At 39.8% G+C, this 23,832-nt stretch overlaps 1 protein-coding gene across 1 annotated transcript in view; it reads right to left on the bottom strand.

Annotated features, from left to right (window-relative positions):
- RBPJ (recombination signal binding protein for immunoglobulin kappa J region) overlaps positions 1 to 23,580 on the bottom strand; it is a 37,868-nt gene extending 14,288 nt beyond the window's left edge. The window contains exon 1 of the mRNA XM_063309603.1: positions 23,519 to 23,580. Coding sequence (XP_063165673.1) covers positions 23,519 to 23,538 — 20 coding nt within the window. The 5' untranslated portion in view covers positions 23,539 to 23,580. The remainder of the gene's footprint in view (positions 1 to 23,518) is intronic.
- Positions 23,581 to 23,832: the final 252 nt, after the last annotated feature.

Raw genomic sequence — 23,832 nt, 5'->3', positions numbered from 1 at the left:
CTGCAAGGAAACACGATCCGTTAATCACGCATAAATAGCAGAAGACGACTAAAGAAGAAAATCAGCCTCAACATTATTTCCACAGGAATAACACTCCAGATTTATGTTACAATGTAGTGTTTTATGAAGATAGCATTGACTGACGTTACATAAATACAAAACTGAAAAATGACTATTGCAATGAAAATTCTGCAGTTATTCTCCCAATCTGTTATTTTTCATAGTATACAATCAACCCTACGATAATACAATACCATGTAAAGATATTTTGGTTAGCTTAGCATCTTAATGTGGCATTTTGATGGCAAATGGATATAGGAATTCCTCCTGTTAATAGGGCTTCCCTACCTAAGAAAGCAACTGTTACTTTATACAGGAAATCAAATAAGCAGTTATGTGTAAGAAAATTACCATCTCTGTATAATATCTGTATTAATGAATGTTATATCCTACAATTTAACTCAGTTTGAAAAAAGAGTTTGGTGGATATTTAAAAAGTAATCAACACATGCTTAACATGGATTCTGAATAAACCACAATGGATATTAGAAAACAAACAACAAAAAGCACAGGTAGTCCTCATTCAGCGACTGACTTGTTTAGCAACTGTTCAGTTACGATAGTGATGAACAAGTAACTGCAAGCAGTCCTCGCATTTACAACCTTCCATCTGTAAAGCAAAGGAAAGCCGAAGTAAGATCATAAACACAGTCACAGTTTCACTTAGCAGCTGCTTTGCTTAACGACCAAGTTGCCAGACTGAATTGTAGTCACTAAACAAGGACAACCTTTCCAAAAGGAATCTTAATGACAGTTCTTAAACTAAGAACAGAAATTAATGTACTAATTGTACATTCCTTCCTGGACCTCGTCAATATCATAGCACTTATTAACACTATCATATTTCAATAATACCTACAGGTAAATTCATACATACAAAGCTATAAAATATATACTATGTATGTAGTGGGTTTTCCTAATAATGCTTGCACTTGTGCAATCACCTGCTTATAGAAAAGAACTGGGCATCCTTTCTGAACTGATGAGCACATTTGGAATTTTGAAAACATTACAGGAGTAGAGCAGTGTTAGTCCATGGTGGCGAAAGAAAGAAAGAAAGAAAGAAAGAAAGAAAGAAAGAAAGAAAGAAAGAAAGAAAGAAAGAAAGAAAGAAATGAGGAGTCTAGCAGCACCTTTTTCAACCAATCAACTTTATTAAAAGGTAAATTATTTATTTACCTTTAATTTATTTACCTTATTATTTATTAAAAGGTATGTTATTTATAAAAAATAATAATAGATGCGGGATAAAAATTAAATAAATAAAAATAAAATCTTTCATGAGCTGCAGCCTACAAAAGTTCATACCTTTCAATAAAACTTGTTACTTGGAAAAGGTGCTCCCACACTCCTTCAGAATTTTGAAGCACATTAAAGACATGTTCATGAAATGGCTGCCAGGAGTTTGCCTATTCACAAAAGGGTTGTCACACTGGCCGTGGCAAATCACAAAACATCCATTTACAAAAAGACCGATTTGTGACGTCTCTTCTTCCTGCTTGGCCATCAGGAATGTTCTCTACCACTTCAGCTTACTTGTGTGCACACGACCCAGTCACAACCTCATGTTGGCACAGAATGGGTAATATGAATGTTCAAGGAGAGATACTGTCTTTTTCTACAGCATGTGAAAGCTTACCCTCCAAGCTTTGTTGTTTTTATTCAATTTCAATTACCTTTATCAAGATAATAACAGATGACAGTTCTGAGTAATATGAGACCAACACTTGGTGTCTAATCGCTTCAACTGATATTACCAGATCAGATTTCCTGAATTTCGGTAATTATGCTGAATAATTTTCAAAACATAGGCTAGCCTATATAACTTATACTTCCTTTACACAGGACATGAAGCTGGTCCTTTGATGTGGTAACATCTGGAGTCTTTCACATATGACTGCTTCATGCACCATGTAAAAGAGGGCAAGATCACTGCTTACGGGCGTTATTAAACCTGTCAACATATAACATAGTTCAGTGAAAGGCATCAAATAGGCAGCTACTATGTTAAGGATATCAGTGTGTGCTCCAGTGATCATCAGCTATGTTGGATGAAAAAAGACACTAATTGGCTGACTAGACTGGAGGAGGAATGCCGTGCAAGATACAGAGATAAAGCAGTAATAGCACAAACTATAGACAAACTCAGTGAGAAGCTGCTGGTACTGTGGGAGGAAAAATGATACTCAGGCTTCTGACCACACATAAATTTCAAGGGCTTTGACAAGATCTGCACTTGCATGCTTAAATCTTAAGCACTGAGATAAAATAGATTAAAAGTGTTTTCTTTTTAACTAGAGGTCTCTTCCAGTATCCAATGCAATATGAGTGTTATTTTTATTATGTGCCACTAGATTATATTTTAAAATTAGTTCAGAAACTAATCAGAGATTAACCCGTGTTGAGTGAAATCACTGGAGCAACATAGCAAAGAGTATCAGATAATTGTCAGACAGGAACTTCTGAGAGAGTACCACATAACTACTACTAATCCTAACTGTCATGAGTAAGGGTGGCGAGCAGGGGGCTCCCATCCAGACTGTCAAGCCCATGCGTAGCACTGATGAATTGTTCAGCCATTCAAAGAGACACAGATCGGGACCGCCTTAACCCTTGGGGGTTATATGTCTGGGTTTTCCCACGCTTCTTCAGTTTGTTAGGATTCCTGTTAAGTACTAGCAATAAATATTAGAGACCAGTTCCATGTCTCAGTGTGTTTCCTGGTTGTTAGGACACAAAGTCTGTCACTGCCTCTACGTTTTCTCCCTCTATTTGCCAGTTATCAATCAAGCTGGTTGCCATAATCTTGGGTTTTTTGAGCTTTAAGTGCAACCCAGCTTTTGCACTTTCTTCTTTCACCTTCGTCATAAGGTTCCTCAGTTCCTCCTCACTTTCAGCCATCAGAGTGGTGTCATCTGCATAGCTGAGATTGTTAATGTTTCTTCCAGCGATTTTAACTCCAGCCTTGGATTCCTCAAGCCCAGCACATCGCATGATGTGTTCTGCATACAAGTTGAATAGGTAGGGTGAGAGTATACAACCCTGCCGTACTCCTTTCCCAATCTTAAACCAGTCCGTTGTTCCGTGGTCTGTTTTTACCGTAGCCACTTGGTTGTTATACAGATTCCTCAGGAGGCAGACAAGATGACTTGGTATCCCCATACCGCTAAGAACTTGCCACAGTTTCTTATGGTCCACACAGTCAAAGGCTTTAGAATAGTCAATAAAACAGAAATAGATGTTTTTCTGAAACTCCCTGGCCTTTTCCATTATCCAGCGGATATTGGCAATTTGGTCCCTAGTTCCTCTGCCTTTTCTAAACCCAGCTTGTACATCTGGCAGTTCTCGCTCCATGAATTGCTGGGGTCTACCTTGCAGGATCTTGAGCATTACCTTACTGGCATGTGAAATGAGTGCCACTGTTCGATAGTTTGAACATTCTTTAGTGTTTCCCTTTTTTGGTATGGGGATATAAGTTGATTTTTTCCAATCTGATGGCCATTCTTGTGTTTTCCAGATTTGCTGGCATATGGCATGCATCACTTTGACAGCATCATTTTGCAAGATTTTAAACAGTTCAGCTGGGATGCCGTCGTCTCCTGCTGCCTTGTTGTTAGCAATGCTTCTTAAGGCCCATTCAACCTCACTCTTCAGGATGTCTGGCTCTAGCTCACTGACCACACCGTCAAAGCTATCCCCGACATTGTCATCCTTCCTATACAGGTCTTCCATATATTCTTGCCACCTTTTCTTGACCTCTTCTTCTTCTATTAGGTCCTTGCCATCTTTGTTTTTGATCATACCCATTTTGGCCTGGAATTTACCTCCAATGGTTCTAATTTTCTGGAAGAGGTCTCTTGTCCTTCCTATTCTATTGTCTTCTTCCAGTTCCGCGCATTGCTTGTTTAAAAATAATTCCTTATCTCTTTTGGCTAACCTCTGGAATTTTGCATTTAACTGGGCATATCTCCCCCTATCACTGTTGCCTTTTGCTTTCCTTCTTTCTTGGGCTACTTCTAGTGTCTCAGCAGACAGCCATTTTGCCTTCTTGGTTTTCTCTTTCTTTGGGATGTATTTTGTTGCCGCCTCCTGAACAATGTTGTGAACTTCTGTCCATAGTTCTTCCGGGACCCTATCTACTAAGTCCAGTCCCTTAAATCTATTCTTCACCTCCACTGCATATTCCTTAGGAATATTAGTGAGCTCATGTCTAGCTGATCTGTGGGTCTTCCCTAATCTCTTTAGTCTGATCCTAAATTGTGCAATAAGAAGTTTGTGATCTGAACTACAATCAGCTCCAGGTCTTGTTTTTACCGACTGTATAGATGTCCGCCACCTTTGGCTGGAAAGGAAGTAGTCAATCTGATTTTGGTGTTGTCCATCTGGTGAAGTCCATGTATAAAGCCGTCTCTTAGGTTGTTGGAAGAGAGTGTTTGTTATGCACATTGAGTTGTCTTGGCAAAATTTTATCAGCCTATGTCCTGCTTCGTTTTGTTCACCCAGGCCATGCTTACCTGTAATTCCAGGTGTCAGTTGACTGCCCACCTTAGCGTTCCAGTCTCCCGTGATGAAAATAACATCTCTTTTAGGCGTGTTGTCCAGTAGGTGCTGCAGATCCTCATAGAACTGCTCTACTTCAGCTTCTTCAGCATCTGTGGTTGGGGCATATATTTGGATCACTGTGATGTTAGCTGGCTTGCCCTGAATTCGAATTGAGATCATTCTGTCGTTTTTTGGATTGTATCCGAGCACTGCTTTAGCCACTTTACGATTAATTATGAAGGCTACTCCATTTCTTCTGTGGTCCTCTTCTTCATAGTAGTAGATCTGGTGGTCATTTGATGTGAAGTGGCCCATTCCAGTCCATTTCAGTTCACTGACGCCCAAAATGTCTATCTTTAATCTTGACATCTCACCAATAACCACATCCAATTTGCCCTGGCTCATGGATCTTACATTCCAGGTTCCAATGGTGTGTTGATCCTTAGAACATCGGATTCACCGTTCACCACCAGCACCGTCGGCCGCTAGCTGTCCTTTCGGCTTTGAGCTAGCTGCGTCATCACGTCTGGGGCTAGTTGAACTCATCCTCTGTTCCTCCGCCGTAGCATTTTGACCATCTTCTGACCTGGGGGTCTCATCTTCCGATGGTATACCCACACATCTCTGGTTGTACTGATCCATTTAGTTTTCACAGCAAGAATACTGGGGTGGGTTGCCATTACCTTCCCCAGGGATCGCATTTAGTCTGACCTCTCTGTCATGACCTTCCCGTCTTGGGTGGCCCTTCACGGTTTAGCTCATGGCATCATTGAGGTGCTCAAGCTCTAGCACCACGACAAGGTAACGATTTGTTGCTGGAGAATCTTGGAAGCTAACTAGAGCTAATCTTGACCCTGGTTCATATTTGGATGAGGGACTGCCTGACAAGATCAGGGTTGTTGTTTAGCATGCTAAGTTGGAAAAAGCAGGGACAAACAACTTCTGTAATGCTGAACGAATGCAATCACCATTTGAGCTTGCACTGAGTTGTCTTTACCTTTTAATCTTCAGTTAGTGTCATGAGTAAGGATGGCGAGCAGGGGGCTCCCATCCAGACTGTCAAGCGCATGCGTAGCACTGATGAATTGTTCAGCCATTCAAAGAGACACAGATCGGGACCGCCTTAACCCTTGGGGGTTATATGTCTGGGTTTTCCCACGCTTCTTCAGTTTGTTAGGATTCCTGTTAAGTACTAGCAATAAATATTAGAGACCAGTTCCATGTCTCAGTGTGTTTCCTGGTTGTTAGGACATCAATCCTAACAAACTCCTACTCCCATCGAAAGAGGGAGGAACAAGGAATTAAGGAGATACGTTTAGAAATGTCTTCAGAAAACCAAGAAATGCTGCTCGCCATCCTTACTCATGACACTTTGTATTCCTAGGCACAAAGATTACTGCAGACAGTGACTGCAGCCAGGAAATCAGAAGACATTTAATTCTTGGGAAGTGAGCAATGACAAACCTCGATAAAATAGTTAAGAGCAGAAACATCATACTGACAACAAAGGTCCGCATAGTTAAAGCAATGGTGTTCCCCGTAGCGATGACTGGGGAAGGCAATGGCAAACCACCCTGATATAGTCTGCTAAGAAAGCAGCAACCCCAAAGGGTCAGACATGACTCAGTGCTTGCACAGGGGACCTTTCACCTTTCACATTCCCCATAGTAACATATGGCTGCAAGAGCTGGACCATAAGGAAGGCTGAGAGAAGGAAGATAGATGCTTTTGAACTGTGCTGTTGGAGGAAAATTCTGAGAATGCCTTGGACTGCAAGAAGATCAAACCAGTCCATACTCCAGGAAATCAAGCCAGACTGCTCACTTGAGGGAACGATATTAAAGGCAAAACTGAAATACTTTGGCCACATAATGAGAAGACAGGACACCCTGGAGAAGATGCTGATGCTAGGGAGAGTGGAGGGCAAAAGGAAGAGGGGCCGACCAAGGGCAAGGTGGATGGATGATATTCTAGAGGTGACGGACTCGACCTTGGGGGAGCTGGGGGTGGTAAGGTAACAGCATCCAGCCAGCCAGTTCAGAAAAAACTAGTTGCCTAGAGCAACTAGAGGAATAGTCTATACTCTTCTCTTCAGCTCCATGGTAGGACAGAATGCAAGGGACTTTTAGACTGCTATATTTCAGAGGGGCATCTTGGAGGCCCAGCTAGGTGTAAACTGATGCATCTGAGATAGAGCAGAGGAAAACGGTGCTACTCAACTCAAATGTGTATCATTACCACCACTCACCATTATTAAAGTTACTAATAGGTATAGACCAAACAAGCATAACAAATTAGGTTATAAAAAGATAAATGATATCAGTAATCTTTATATCAGTGATAAAAATATGATAAATATATGAATTTTTTATTTAATCCATTCAATCATGTCCAATTCTTGGAGACTGCCTGGACAAGTCCTTGCAGTTTTCTTGGCAAGGTATTACGGAAGTGGTTTGCCCTTCCCTTCTTCCTAGGGCTGAGAGAAAGTGACTGGCCCAAGACTACCCAGCTGGCTTCGTGCCCAAGGCGGGACTACAACTAGATGTATAATATCCTGGTAAAACTGCCAGGTAAGCATATGAAGGAAAGAGAGGATATCACAGAGAATTTGGCTATATTGATTATTTAAAGTCTTGGGTGGGAAAAGATGGTACAGTAAAATCTCAATTTTTATGGACCAACTGGGAGATAGGATATTTGGTAAAGTTAAATACTATATTTATTAAATTCAAATTTATCTAACATATTTTAGGTCTTTTGCTTGCTTATATAATTATACAAATGATGCAAAATTATGAAAATCATATAAATGAAATCAACTGACTAGACTGCTTTGCAAACTATGTCTATTTAGTCCAGTGCTTCCCAAACTTTTTCCTTCATTAACCCAAACCGCTTATCAGAAAGTCCTTTTTACCCAATGTAGGTAAAACACTTGAAGTCAGTTTAATGGATTTGTGGGTCTTTACCCAAAGAAAAACCACTTTTACCCAATTTTCAGTAATTTATCCAGGTATGGGAAGCACTGATTTAGTCAACTGATACAATCAACAATTTATTCCATTTGCATAATTACATGAATAAATGAATGGTCTGAAACTATTCTACTGGTGCCTTAACTCTGCTTATTTGGAGATTCTGAGTTTCCATATCCAGAATCCTTTGTCTGAACATTATTCATAGCTCAAGGTCATCAGCCCATCCAATGTGAACTCATGACACAGCAATTTATCCTCAGCTCCATAGGGACAACTAATTATCAAGAAAGTTTAGAGGGGGCCAATCTGAGATGAAAAATGAGCTTTAACACACTTTTATGTATAAACCTTGTCTTTGTCTCACCCTTGGTTAATCCCACTGCAATACAGAGAGTACCCTTTAGTACACAACTAGCCACCTGCAATGCCTTCCTCAAAAACTGATTTGCCTCATACACCATAAAATTGAACCAGTGAGGATCTCGGCCTCGAACAGCTTTATCATACCTCAGACATATTTGGCTCTCAGGTGTGGTGGAGGTATAAAATACTGAACTTACTGCAGCGTAACAAACAACCCCAAGTATGTGAAGCATGTTGCTTGCTCAACCCTACATCCATCAAGGCTTATATTCTTTTTTTAGTCCTCTTACAAAAGTCACAAACTTAAGTTTTATTAAAGTTAATTTGCAGCAAGTGTTTTTGTAAAAGAGGAAAAATGCTTTCAAAGTTCTGTTTAAACAAAATGACCATGTAATTTCCATATAGCAAAGTATGTCTCTAAGTCTAGGGATTCTGTTTTAAAGAACACTTTACTATACCACTATGTAATTGTTGTAGAACAAAAATTCATCCTAACTTTACTCTCCATGTGGGTATTGCTTCCAAAAGATGTCCCACTTTGGCTCTCCAAGTAATATTGGTCAGTGGTTTACATAAGAGAATGAGCAGTTAGCAATCTACTGAAGAAGTCTAAAGCTTGACCTTAGAGACTGAATCAAAGTCTTGTTTGAAAATTACAAATTCTGCATATTGGGCCAACTTTATGGGCATATTTATAAACCAAAGTGAAGCTCCAACCCTGAACTACCTTGGACTGTTGAGCTTTAAAGCCACATGTTAATCTATGTAAATGTTCTCAGAGTCCAACCAGTCTTGCAGTTTCCAGTATAAAATTCCTGGCATAAAGTTTGAGAGATTGATCAGGCAATACTTAGATCATTATCCATACCCTTCTTAAAGATGGGGATTATAATGGCTAGACCCCAAGCTTTAGGGATTTGTAAGAGCTAACTACTAAATATTAATGTAAATTTAAAGTAAAGCCAACACTGTCCCTCTCCACTCTGCATTATTCCTAACCAACTCAAAGGGAAACAAGACATGGTCAGGTCCTTTTATTACTAATTATTGTCCTGTTGTATTAGTGTTTTACTATAATGTATAATAAATGGTACATTGCCTAAACTCCAGCCAGACTGAAGTGCTGGGTAAGTCCCATAAATAAAAAATGCAATTTAGATACCTCTGAATTCCAGCAGGGGATTAGAGAGGCAGGAAATTCACATCTAGCTCCAGTATGGGTATGGCATTCTGCTCGTGATGGCTCAGAATTCAATGGTTCCCCAACCAAAATGTTGTAGAAGTGTTGTCTTTCACTACTGTAATCAGTTGCTGCCAGGTGTCCCTTAAATATTGCTTTCTAAATCTTCTATTAGAGGCTTACAGAACTCTTTTTCTGTTGCAGAGAAAAGAATAAGCAATGAGTTCTTGTTTAAGCTTTGTAGACAGCAACCCCTGCCTACTTTGTGCAAATCCATTTTTTAGCAAATCAGTATTTTGATCCATACGAACAGAAGCTTATTTATTTATTATTGATCGGTATTAGCCGCCGCTGACCAGTCTGAATTAGTCCCTTATAATTTATAGAAGCTGCTTCACATCTCTCCTATTGCTTCACCTAGGAGACTGGAGTACCTGGTTAGTAACTGGATGGGAGACCATCAGGAAATACCAAAGGTTTAGCCTAGATGAGGAATTTGACAAAACAGCATTTCTGCATTATTGCAAAGTAAACCACATGGATATATCCATAAAGTCACCAGAAGTCAAGCTCATCTTGAAGACACCCTTTCTTAAGCTTTGTATTTTTTATTTTTTTATCTATATACATTTTATATTCCAACTTTACATGAATTTAATGTTTGTGGAGTCCCTGGTGCTCTTTGAGCCCTGTTGTTTTCTTGCAGATGTTTCATTGCCAGACTAGGCAAAAGCTTCAGTGCGAACCAAAGTTCGCACTCAAGATGTTGCCTCGTCTGGCAATGAAACGTCTGCAAGAAAACAACAGGGCTCAAAGAGCACCAGGGACTCCACAGTTCAACCCTGAGCTGCAAATATTCGCTTCAATGTAATGTTTGTCCAAATCAACACAGCCATACAAAATCCATAAATAATCCAAGCATGCTGGGTGGGAGGAGATTACCAAGTGTACGATAGGCCAAAATACATTACTGAAGGATTTTGCTCATTCTTACAAGGCATGATTCACATATTGCATTAAACCATGCTTATTCATAATGTAATTTCTTTTGTTTTTGGCTTAACTCATTGAGAGAACCCAGCTGTACAGTAATGTAATTAAAGTAATGTAACTAGTGAGAGGATATAAATTTTGAGAAACAATTTCAAATTAATTGTTCAAAAGCAATCTTTATCACACATCTGCACCAACTTTTTCAAAGCTTTAATCTATTTCACTTTATTATAAAGCATTTGTGAATACCAAACCTCTAAAGAATAGCAGACAGGATATTTAACATTGTCTTTCTCTTAAGTCACAAGGAAGTTTAGTGACCTTGGGTCAGTCACTAATTCTCAGATTAAACTACGTCACAGTAGCATTCCAAGGATAAAATGAGGGGTGGGGAAGGACCCGTGAATCTAATACATGTTGCCCTAAATTCTTTAGGAAGTTTAGCAATGAAAGGGTATCTATCCAAAAAGAAGTCCTTCTGTTGTTTCTCTATTGCATTCATCTGCTATAAGTAGCCAAAATCCTTCCACAGTGCTTGCTATGTGCAGGTGTGCAAAGAATCAGAGTGCAAAAGTTTGAATATATACATAGAGAGAGCGAGAAAGAGAGAGAGGCTACATGCCCATATTTATCATAAGGCCTAGCATGAAAGCCGGCTGGGTGGCCTTGGGCCAGTCCCTCTCTCTCAGCCCAAGAGCCAGTCAGGTGTGGTATGAGAGTTCTAGTCCCGCCTCAGGCATGAAAGCTGGCTGGGTGACCTTGGGCCAGTCCCTCTCTCTCAGCCCAAGAGCCAGTCAGGTGTGGTATGAGAGTTCTAGTCCCGCCTCAGGCATGAAAGCTGGCTGGGTGACCTTGGGCCAGTCCCTCTCTCTCAGCCCAAGAGCCAGTCAGGTGTGGTATGAGAGTTCTAGTCCCACCTCAGGCATGAAAGCTGGCTGGGTGACCTTGGGCCAGTCACTCTTCCTCAGCCCAATTCACCTCACAGGGTTGTTGTTGTGGGGAAAATAGGAGGAGGAAGGAGTATTAGGTATGTTCGCCATCTTGAGTTATTTATAGAAATTATAAATGCAGGATAGAAAACAAATAAATAAATATAGTACTGTTCTCTCTCCATTAAACTGTCCTAACCTGTCTATGACCATGTCATCTCAGTCATTCCATATAAGTTCAAGGGCAGACAAAACTACACTCCACAGAACGTTTAAAGGGAAGGATGCCCCATCAAGCTTTTTTTTCCCTTACTACAAACAAGTTTAAAGGTTCAAGGCTCCATTTACATAAATGGCTTCAAATCATTAATACAATATTAACTTTAGTTTGTTTGGTTTTTTAGCTTCAAGGTAGGAAGGTTTTCAGGCTTTCCACTGAAGTCCAATAATTTCCAGTGCTATGTTATCAAAGGTAGCCTAATCTTCTATGTAATTAACATGAACTGCTTGTTCTTGAGCATACATCACTCAAACTTATAGGCTAGAATTAGGCAAGTCATAATAAATTTACAAGCCTTCTGCCTGGAATTAGTCTGGCAGAGCATTTGCAATGCACAATAGTTCAAAAGAAACTCCCCACAGAAACTAGGGATACATCAAAGATATTTTATGAAAAATCAAATGTTTCTGTAGCAGACATCCCAAGATTGAAAGGATGCACGGAGATTGCTTTTTCCCTCCAGCTAAAGGGCTGTGCAGCTGCAACCACCAGCACCCCCAGATCTGCAAGCACTTATTGGAAACTCTAGTCTCATCCAGCACCAGCAAGCCGGTGGTGTAGAGCAGAAGGGGCATTAACAAGAAATAAATGCTTTGGAAAGCATTGTATGCATATTGTTAGAAGATGTATATCTTTCTTTCGGAAAGAAAGGACATACGTCTTCTAACAATATAGCAAATAAATATTAAAAGTATCCTTTTCTTTCAACATGTGGATAGGATTTTTTCTGTTTCTGCATGTGAGAGAGACCTGCTAGCACAGGCAGGATCAATTTTATAAATGTGGCACTTTCTTTTACAGGAAACTAAATTTAATCAGTAGTTATTAATTCAACCAATATTCCTTTTTCTTTGCCCTGGCCCTACTCTTTTTTGAAGCATGGCTTTTGGGGAGCATAATACCCACCCAAAACTGGTTTCAACTGGAGATGGCAACTCTGGTTTGACACAGGAGGAAACTGGGGTCTGCACAGGAGTTTGATCTATCTTCACTTATTTTTACCTACCTCCTCTTCCAAAGGAAGAGGGGAGAGCTAACATTCAGAACTGACTTCCTCTCAGATAAATACAGTAGATTTGGAAAACCTGTTGGTGACCGCTTAATCCAATGGCCAAAGCAGCTTCTACAATGCAAGGTGCAACTATAACAGAGTCTTCAAACATTTGGGATCAGGGACACATTTTTAAGTATCCGGTGAATACTAAGGGCAAGTACCACACTCAGTAAACCAAGTAAAATGCAGTGGTTGAGTTTCAGATCCAAATACCAAATGACCACAGCAAGCAAAATGTTAAAAAATGGAAAACTGGCAATGTTCACAAAAATCTCTTAATATAATCTCAACACAAACAACACAAGAATCTTGATGCAAGGAACAAACATTTAATGAACACTGCATCCCATTTCCTTGGGAGAAGAGCAATGACAAATCTCGATAAAATAGTTAAGAGCAGAGACATCACACTGACAACAAAGGTCCACATAGTTAAAGCAATGGTGTTCCCCGTAGTAACATATGGCTGCGAGAGCTGGACCATAAGGAAGGCTGAGCGAAGGAAGATCGATGCTTTGGAACTGTGGTGTTGGAGGAAAATTCTGAGAGTGCCTTGGACTGCAAGAAGATCAAACCTGTCCATCCTCCAGGAAATAAAGCCAGACTGCTCACTTGAGGGAACGATATTAAAGGCAAAACTGAAATACTTTGGCCACACACTGAGAAGACAGGACAGCCTGGAGAAGATGCTGATGCTAGGGAGAGTGGAAGGCAAAAGGAAGAGGGGCCGACCAAGGGCAAGGTGGATGGATGATATTCTAGAGGTGACGGATTCGTCCCTGGGGGAGCTGGGGGTGTTGACGACCGACAGGAAGCTCTGGCGTGGGCTGGTCCATGAAGTCACGAAGAGTCGGAAGTGACTGAACAAATAAACAACAAGCATCCCATTTACTACCCCCCTCCCAGTCTAACATCTACTTTAACAATTTTAGCAAAGAAGAGTCTATCATCTCTGAAGACAATGCATTCCATTCAAGAGCTCTTATCATTCAGAAGCTTCTCTGAACCTATTGCCAAAATAATTTCCTTGCAATTCTATCCATCAGTTCAAGGCCTTCCCTATGTATTAAAAGCACGAGACAACCCTTCAGGTATTTGAAGACAGCTATTTCACCTCCCTTTTTTTCCCTTTCCAAGCTAAATAGACTGAATTATTTTAACTGGTTCTCTTAAGGCTTGGTTAAAAGACCTTTGACTTCCGTTGGCCTCTCTTCTCTATGTACATTCCAATTTCTCAGTATCCTTCTCAAAATTGGTGCCAAAATATTCTAACTATAGCTTAAGACAGAAAATAATAGTACTATTACTGTACTTGATGGGACATTTCTTCTTATCAGCTTAAAATTAGCAGCTACTCTAGACTCACATCTCTATGTCCAAATTTCAGAAGAGGAGGATACTCTCCCCTAATGAGTCTGGCTCATTACAAATGAGTCTATAATCTATAGTTAAGCGTGACCTATAGCTTGGGTCTGGACAACCAATAATTACTTAACTACTCAGCACATTTTTAAAAACACTTATAGACTGTTTAAAAATGTCCAATGTATCAATGTCAAGTCTGCAAGTTTCTAAAGCCACATTTCTGCATTTTTTAAGATAGAAGCCTGAAGACATACCAATATTTCGTTTGACCCATACTCCAAGAATCCTCAATGAGGAGAAGAGCCCTGAATTTCATTTGCGAACTTTTATTATTTGGGGGCATTATTCATTTGGTCCTCTAGACTCAACTAAATTCAACAAGCTAGATGCTCTCCTATCATCTCCTTTATCCTGGACTAACAGTTCTTCCTTTATTCTCCTTTTCACAGACTGAACACAACACACAACCGATCTTGTGGGAAAGGAGTGAGATAAAATCATTCTTCCCTTTCACTTGCCACTGATAATATTTCACATTTACCCCTTCATCGTCCTCTTCCCATTTATCACATAAACAATATATACTTCTATCATAGCTAAATGGCCAAGGGATTTTTCCCCCTCACCATTGGTTAGAAAAATAATATTTCTGAATTCAAAGAAATGCCTGGTTAGCCATATTGCTTTTAAAAATGTATTTCATTGTTCATTCATTTGGAACAACACATTCAAGAACCCACAATTAACATGGTTTCAAATGGTTAGGAAGCTTCAACATGAACTACACAAAATCAGCACAGAACTACTCATAAAAAGTTCTATGGATAAAAACACTTGGTTAGATAAATGGGTTGGGACAAGGGGACCATCTTTCTGCATCACATTTCTAGGTGTGTACACCTGCAACTGGCATCTCTTCCTCTGTTTAAAACACTGGTCTCAGTAGGTAGCAGCTGTTGGCTCACATTGTCAGGGCTCAGAAGCAAAACAAAGTCTGGCCTGGACACTATTTGATTGGGAATGTCAAGGCTGTAGGCTAAACTGGAAGTTAAAAAACATCCTGGAAGAAGGCAGTGCCAGCCCACTTTTGAACCATGGCCAAGAAAATTGCACAGTTGGGTCCATTAGTCACCAGGATTCAAGCTCCACTCAAGGGCTTCTTTATCTTTAAAATCCATGAAATTAACTTCTAATGCTACTACTATTACTACTGATAGCAAAAGCTCTAATAAACTCTTTAAGAACTTGCTAACTAATCCCACTATAATTTAGTGTGAGGCAGACAGCTTCATCAACTCCAGGCAGAAACTACTACCATATTTCATAAGTACAAAGCAGAACTTCACCTAATGATTCAACCCATGTACACCTTCGCTCTTGACAAAAACAGAGACTGAGAAAGAAGCAACAATAGAATTGCCTGGAAGTAGGTTAGAATCCCAGGCTACAATTTCTCAACTATGCTGTGCAGTTGGATATGTATTTGTAAATGCCAGGTTTTCCCCCACAATAGAGTACTATGCATATTCACATTCACCTTTTCAATTCTTATTATAAATAAGAGAATTCATCAGAAAACTTCAATGGAACAATTAATATGATTTTATCATGTTTTGCATGCTTTGAATAATATTAAATATACTCATATCATAGTACATAGCATGGTTTAATGCAAAACATTAATTAGAAATCCCACTGTGCCACACAGTTCTTCTTCATGTTGATGCACTATGAGTAACTATAATCCCTACAACTGACTCAAAGGTATCATTCTCCCAGGATGATTGGTGGGGGAAGTTGCAGTTTCCTCACTCACCTAAATACTCACACAACAGCCTAGGCAGAAATGGGTCACTACCAGATGAGATAAAGTATTTTCTTTTTTTAAATACTGCAAATGAAGAAAGGGGATCCATATTACTGCCATTGTTCGAACAAATCCACAAACAGATCTACAGAGCATTAACTGATATACTGTAGAACAGAAGAAAGCTTCCCTTTAAAAACTGAATTATATAGCCATCAACTTGGGGGCATAAAAGCATACATGGCATTATCTATTCCCTAAGGCTCACACATTGCATAAACCCTGCTGAGCATTTCAGACACAAGTTTCTGCATTTATTTTCCCCATCCACATAGCTCTTACTCCCATCCTTAAAGTACTCAAAAACATGCACTGAACAGATTAACAGTGTCTCAGGCAAAGACTCCAAATGAGAACATTATCCTATAAAAAGGAATCTCCTACCAAACAAATACTGTATTAGACGAAGAAAACCAGGAAAAATGCAGTGTATTGCCAGATGGGGGAGCTTATACACCAAAGGAAAAGAGCACACCAACAAAACCAACTCACTGGACATATAAAACAGAAATGCAAATACTGCAGATCTTTAACTGCAGAAAATCTAACACAGCTCAATTAATTATTTTTCAAGTGCTCAGGACAGCAATGATAAAAATCATTATTACCACAGTGCTTTCAGATGAGCATTACAGTGTTATCTTAGAGTTAGCTGGTTGCTTTTGAGGTCTTCCTGTAGCATATACCTAGCAGCAAGTTCTTCAAAATGATATATGGCTCATTAGTAGGTTACATACTTTCAGTTATTTAGTCTGCTGTCCAACATTCGGAAATTACCTATTATTTTTCAACTTTCTGGTTATTTATTACACTGAATAAATAGTTAAGGCAGTTTGCAGAAATTTAAGACCTACAAGATACCGAACATTCCATACATTTAAATGGTTTCTTCCCAGGTGTGAATATATATTTATAAGAAGAAAGGTGACTGCTCCTATTATAGACTTTTTGTACAGATGTGTAATATAACAGTGTGAAGTACCTCTTAGAACATGAAAGGGGGCTTGATAAAATCTAAGATGACCAAGTAAACAGGCAAGCTAAATTTGATTAAATAAAATTACACTGACTATTGGCCAAATTTAGCATTAATTGGCTCTATATTTCTTTACATGAAAAGCTTGTTCAAACACTATGTAACAAATGAAAAAGAAGAAGGTAACATTTATTACAAGGGAGGAAAGAATGCCTGGAGTCCTCAGACTGAATAAAAATGCAATCCTGTCATATATCAGCAATCTAAGTAACGTCTTAAGCTATACTGTAGAATTATTCTATATCACAACCATCCCAAATAGTTAGAATAAAGCATTATTCAGGATGTTTAATATAAAAACAGTTTGTTATCCATGGATGCATCAGGTAATACACATGTTTGATATGTAATAGACACAACTGTAAAAGCTGGCTTAAACGATAAAGCTTTAAATATTAGCAGACTTAAAAGCAGATCCTGAACTAATGTTTCATAGTAATCACAACGTCAGCAGAAACCAGACTAGAGTGTCCACAAATGCATAAACAAGGGTAGGTTTCCCTCAGCCACGGAAGCTCATGGGTGACTTTGGGCAGTCACTATCTCTCAGCGTAACCCCTCACCACAAAGATTGTGGTAAGAAAAAAGTTCTTGAGTTCCTAGAGGAAAGACAGATATAAATCTAAAGAACGAATGCATAATAAAATAAACTTTTGGTCCCTTGCTAGCAAATCAAAGCCCTAGCTGTTTTAGTAAGAATGAGCTTCTAACATGCATAACAAATGAACACACAGAAACAGCTTTATTACTGATTTCAATTTTAAACTTTGAAGAGAAGTTTCTTGTTTTCAATTATTTCTAAGTGAAAGCCTTCAAGATGCTATTTAAGTAGCATTAAAATACCCACCAAATAAATGCACGAAAAAAATGTTGAGCTGACATTTTTTTATTTATTTTCTATCCTGCCTTTATTATTCTTATAAATAACTCCAGGCAGCGAACATACCTAATACTCCTTCCTCCTCCTATTTTCCCCACAACAACAGCCCTGTGAGGTGAGTTGGGCTGAGAGAGAGGGACTGGCCCAAGGTCACCCAGCCGGATTCCATGCCTAAGGCGGGACTGGAACTCACGGTCTCCCAGTTTCTAGCCCGGTGCCTTAACCACTAGAGCCAGCTTGGTGTAGTGATTAAAACAGTAGTCTAGGGCCAGAGAGAAGCAGGTTTAAGCCCACCCTCAACTATGGAAACTCACTTGACCACTTTCACTCTCAGCCCCACCTACTTCACATGGTTGTTACTGGAACAACTGGAGAGGGGAGTGCTATGTAAGCTGCCCTGAGTTGTAAACAAATAAATTGCATTTATGAATTACCACTCTCCCAGAGTCATTGTTACAAGATGGGCGGTAAAGAAATACAACAAATAAATAAATAAATGTCCAATGTGATATGAACTATAGCCCTTCACTGATACAGTGACTTCAAATATTGAAGCCCGTACTCATCAGAAATTAACATAAGACTTAAAGAAATTATCTTGTCCTTTTCATCCTGCTTTCTTCAGTGAAGTTATCTAGCACGTTATCCTGTCCTTCTTAAAAAGCCTTTGTTAAAATAAGTTCTTGAAAGTCTCTGCGGCATTCAATATAGGCAACATACTGAAAATTCATGGCAGCAAATGTATGTAAGGGTTCTAAACTTCAGTGAGAAATTACAAATAATTCGGCCAAGAAGAGTCCACATTGTTCTTCAGACTGAAGCCATACCACACAACCAACAAACTACCTTCCCATTAGTTGTGAAGGCCAGGAAAGAGGGTGATGGGGACTAGAAGCACTGCTTTCTTTAATATTATCTAACACTGCAAGTTTAGGAGAACACTACAAAAATGGGCATGAAGTATTTTTTCTTTAAGATGAAGGGCTCTTTTTAGAAAATATTTTACCAAAAAAAAGTTCATTCTACTCCCTTTGAGTAAGTCTATTTGTAATGTTAAATTTTAAATATAATCAAGTTCCTAACCATACTTCTAATACTTTAGATTTTTAGCCTGTCCTATCAAAATGTCAGTGAGTAACTAGTGCAATTCATAGTCAACCTAATACGTAAATAAACTTCTCAGCCACCAAATATCACAACTAATGAGGATGACTTAAAATACTTCTAAACGAATTTGGCTTGAATGCTAATAGTTTCTAGAAAGGGAGAAGCACCAAGAAGCAATGAAAATTGATCCTTACTCTAGATACACAAGACAAGAAGGATTCTCAGTCTCTGAGAGTGGTTGTCTTGACAAGCAGTAACCACGCCGAGACGAGGAATAGGTCTCTAGTGTTTTATTACTGCTACAGTAGACAGAAAATCCTAACAAACTGAAGAAGCGTGGGAAAACCCAGACAGATAAACCCCAAAAGTCAGGCGGGTCTGTTCTGTGTCTCTCTGAATGACAGCTCAAATTCTCACTACTACGCATGAGTTTTCCCCCCTGGATAGGGGCCCCCTCCTGCTCACCATCAGTGCTCATGACATCGGTAAGTCTCTAAGGGAAGAAGGAAACTTTTTGATATAACAATACAACAGGGGTACACAACCCAGGCAGTTCCCAACTCTCTTTTGTAGAGTTTCCAAACTCTACAAAACTCTTTTGTGAAGTCTCCAAAGTCATCTCCAACATCACCTCATGATAACTTGCCATGTTACAGCGCAAGTTCCTATCGACGTTTTGTGGAAATAATTAAAAATAATTAAAAACCTGCCTGGTAAACCCTAGATTTTCTTTTCCAAATGCAACCCCCCTCACATAAAAACACAGGCCCCAGCTGTTAACAGAATTATCTCATTTCTTTGCTGCTGCTGCCTTGGAAACAGAAAAACTGCTTATCCCTGCAATAAAATCTTGCAAAAAATTCAGACAGACTGTAAGCCCGTACAACTGTGTCTACATAATATATATGTAAATATATATTAAAAAATAGGAGGAGGAAGGAGCATTTGGTATGTTCACCGCCTTGAGTTACTTATAAAAATAATAAAGGCAGGATATAAAAATAAATAAATAAATAAATAAATATCTAGAATAACTGCCCAAATAAGCTCATCTATTTTTTTTTTAAAAGCTTTCTTGGCTGTTTACCTGAGGGAAATTGATGTAAGTCTCAAGTAAGCAATTATTTACATGTATGGATTAATACTTAAAGACTAAAATACTGTAAAACATAAAGACTGCACTTTTTAAAAATGCTACATTTAATGAAACCTGTTTCTATTATTTCTCAGAAAAGTGTAAGGAACCTATATCAGGAGAACAAATTTATTTTCAGGCACATTTTGTTTACCAATTTGAAGTTACAGTGCACTGGCAAAAAGTAACTAATATTTAGCTCTGCATTTCAACATAAGGAAAGATAGCAGAAAATAAGCATCCTTTTTGTTTTCCCTGAAACTTACTAATAAAACTAAAGGGGACGCACACCCCTGCCTCCCAGTCTACGACACTGTAGCATAATGCTTTGAATGCCAGATATAGAAAACTCACATTCAAATCTCAATTCAGCTAAAGGCTCAGACGTTGAGCAAACTCAACTCACGTCATAAGACTGTCATGATTCTGAACTGTTTTGTAGAAAGGTTAGATGCAAAGATAATAACTTGAATTTATAATTTGCAAGGCACTTTAATATTAATCCTTTTCTACATCCTTCTCTGGCTTAAAAAATATCTGCCTAGAATATTTCTAGCAGAATCAAATCATCAGTGTAAATTGGTAAATAAAATGGGTGCGTGCCTTTAATACTGTCACTACAATACACAGCAATTTCCACAAGTTATTACAAGTTCTGCAGCATCACTGACCTACTTGTGACATGCAGTAAGCCTGTAGGATATGGCTTTCAACTGGAATTCTGAAGATTTTGAGCCTTAAAAATAAAACCATACAACTTTACAATTAAGAAAAACAACTTTTTCTTATAATGCACATCATATTCAAGTTTCTGAAAGTTCATTTGATGCACAGTGTGTGGGAAGTTTAACTTTCACAGGCATGAACTGACGTTTCAGAGTCATGGCATTTACTCCTTTAAAAATCTCTCAAAATATAGCAGTATCAAATCACATGCACTTGAGTTATTTAGCAAACTACCTGGTTTGCTTTGCAAATGACATTATATAACAATACATCAATTTATACCTGCTGCACAAGTTGCCTGTATGTTTCAGGGTCTACTGTAATTCAAAATACTGGCATTGAAACCTGACACTCTTAAATTATTTGGATTCAGGAAACATGAAGGAATGTCTGTGCTATTATGAAATGCTCCATGTGTTAAATCAGATAGACTACTTGCTGGCCATCTGTTAAGAACATTAAGATTTCTGGACAGTAAAAGGTGCCTTCACTGATGGTCCATACCCTATGGAATTACAAAAGAGATATGGCTACGTAAGTTACTTATGAACAGATTTCTTTGACTTTTAACTGGACAATTTCAGAAAGCCAATTATTTATTTAATTTTAGCATATTTAAATGAAGCTTATTTGATTTAACATTATATTGATATGGGATTATGTTTTACATGATAAGCTATCCTAATAAAAGACTGCCATTTTGAAAGGCATATAAGAAAGACATTAAGTAAATATATCATTACAGGCTTTGAGGCTCAGCATACTCAGATACCTTCAAGTACTTTAAAGGCCAGATTAAGAAACTGCCACGGAAATACCATGAGCTGCTTTATCCTACCATCAGGCAGTTTTCTAAACTCCCCAGTCTTCTCTGCAAAGCTATCTAAGCTTTTCTCCATGATCCCTGCAAATGTTCAGGAATAACAACATCCAAACTACCATTTCATGAGAACACCAGAAAGCACGAGAACAAAACAAAGCAGATTTTATTGAGAAGTCAATACTTGAGCCAGAAATAGATTTTAATTTAAACACCATAATGTTTATGGCAACAAATATGGGACTTCCCCCCACCCCCCCCCACAAAATCTCTGAATTTGTAACTATTTAAAGTGTGATAATTTTCCATTTAGTTGAGATATCAGTTACTTCACAAAAATAGCAAATCTTTAATTTTATTTACATCCCAGAAAAGTTGAGCCGCAATCATCTCTTTTCATCTGATTGTCCCAACTTTTAGAATCCAAGGACATGATTTCAGATTCCTCAGAAATTAAATAAATAAATTAATTAATTAATTAAATAAATAATTGGCTTTCTCAGAAAAAGAAAAATCCTGCTTTTTTTTAAAAAAAAGAGGAAAGCACAGCACCAATGAGCAATCATAAATAAAAGAAATAAGAATTCCTTTAAATACTTAGACAAAGTGTACCATAACAAAACTGAACAAGCAGAAATTACTACAGTGGACAACACAGAATCAGCACCTCGATGATAGTTCTAATAAACAATCACAGCATACTAATTCTCAGTATTTTTACAAGTGAATTTTACATTAAAGAGACAACAATTTCACATATTTTGAAAAGGTCTGTGAGCAAGGCAACTACTCAAAACTGCAAATCATACTCTCCCTCATTTAAAAGTTAACTACTTTCAGATAATCAATGCTAACTGAGCCACCATTTACTTGTAACACCGCAATGAGCGCTCTAATTGAAAAACCTTGAGGTCCAATTCCAGCCCCCATCTCAATATGTTTTAGGGCTACATGAAAACTCTAAAGTTTATATATTACTGGTATTTGTGGTAGCAATAACAATATTTATACAGAATAGGTTTGGGAGAAACATAAAAACAAGAGAACCTCTACATTTTACAGCGGAACAGGTTCAGTATATTTATGTGACCCAAAACTTCCCTTGCAGAGGAATCTCCCATTATCACATCTATCAAATTACAAACACACAAGGCACGTGTCTCTCAACCCAATTTCAGGGAGCAACTCAGCCCTTAAATAGGTTACAAATGTGGTGCAAGAAAGGTGGGGGAAATGAGTGCTATTATGCAACAGATGTGGCCATTATAGCCAGATAATTATAGGGCTAAAATGACAGCTCTCCCTCAAACAGCTGAGTCTTCCTACAGAAACTAATAAGTGTCCTCTCTCAGAAGTGAATAATGCACCACCTAAACTCTCAGTATTAATAATAAACTTTTTTATGGTCTGAGAGCAGCATGCTCATCATATCCCTTTCCCACCTAGGGACACTGAAGCTCCCAGCTCTCAGAACAACAAACAAGGAAACAAGCAGAGAGAGAGGGAGTCAAGTCCTCCCTTGTTTTCACGGGGGAAGGAAACGTTGTGGGACTTCAGTTCCACCACATTAACTGGTGCAAAACGGCAGCACAACACGGGACTCCAGACACCAACGCCCGAAGGCTGAAAGCGCTACCGGGTTACACACTGGCCCAGGGCGAGGGAAGACCCAGGCCCAAGCCCCCATTCAGCCACTGACTCTCTCTGGGGGACTCCGGACCAGCCGCCCCCTCGCTCTCGCAACCCAGCCTTCCTCACGGGGTTGGCGTTTTTCAGCAGCAAGAGCTGCGTTTACCGCCCGGGCTTCCTGCAGGGGAAGTGGGACGGGAACCGGACCCCCCAGCTAAATAAATAAGTAAAGGCGGCTTCACGTGTCTTCGCCTTCACACGTTCCCGCCCTGACACAGGCTGCGGGCGCCCGAGGAGCCTGCGGTCGCCGCTCAGACCCTCCCCGGCCCGGGCCCGAGGCAGCGCAGGGGCACCCCGAACTCCTCAGCCTCCACGAGCCCGAGACGCGGCCTCCCGCCCCGCCGGTCCTCCGCGGAAGGAGCCCCGGGGGTCCCCAACCGAGAGGGCGTCCCGCGTCCCACGCCCCGGCCAGCCGAGGAGCGGCCCGCGGGAGGCCAAGGCCGGGGGCCTCGCGGGAGGGCGAGAGGGGGCGACTCCGGAGGAACTGTGCCGCGCACCCCCCCGCACTTACCCTGTCACAACAGGCGCCATCTTCCACAAACTCTCGCCAAAACTCCTACTCTCGCGAGAAGCAGCCAATGGGGTCTGCCGCGCGCGCGCGCCTGCGCGAGGGCGTGCGTGCGGGCAGGTGCGCGCGCCCGCGCACCCCCGCCCTCTCCCTCTCCCTCTCCCTCTCCCTCACGCTCCCTGGACAGCCATCAACGCGCACGCGCGGCGGTTAACCTGTGGGCGGCACGGCCGAGCCTCCTCCTTTTCTTTAATTAAGGGAGGGGCTAAGAAGAAAAAAAGACGAGAACGCCGCGTTCGGTCCCGCCCACTCGCTTA

Source organism: Candoia aspera, chromosome 8 (assembly GCF_035149785.1).
Source record: "Candoia aspera isolate rCanAsp1 chromosome 8, rCanAsp1.hap2, whole genome shotgun sequence".
NCBI classification, from domain to species: domain Eukaryota; kingdom Metazoa; phylum Chordata; class Lepidosauria; order Squamata; family Boidae; genus Candoia; species Candoia aspera.
The sequence above is the reverse complement of the archived record's forward strand: the minus strand, read 5'-3'. Positions and strand labels throughout refer to the sequence as shown.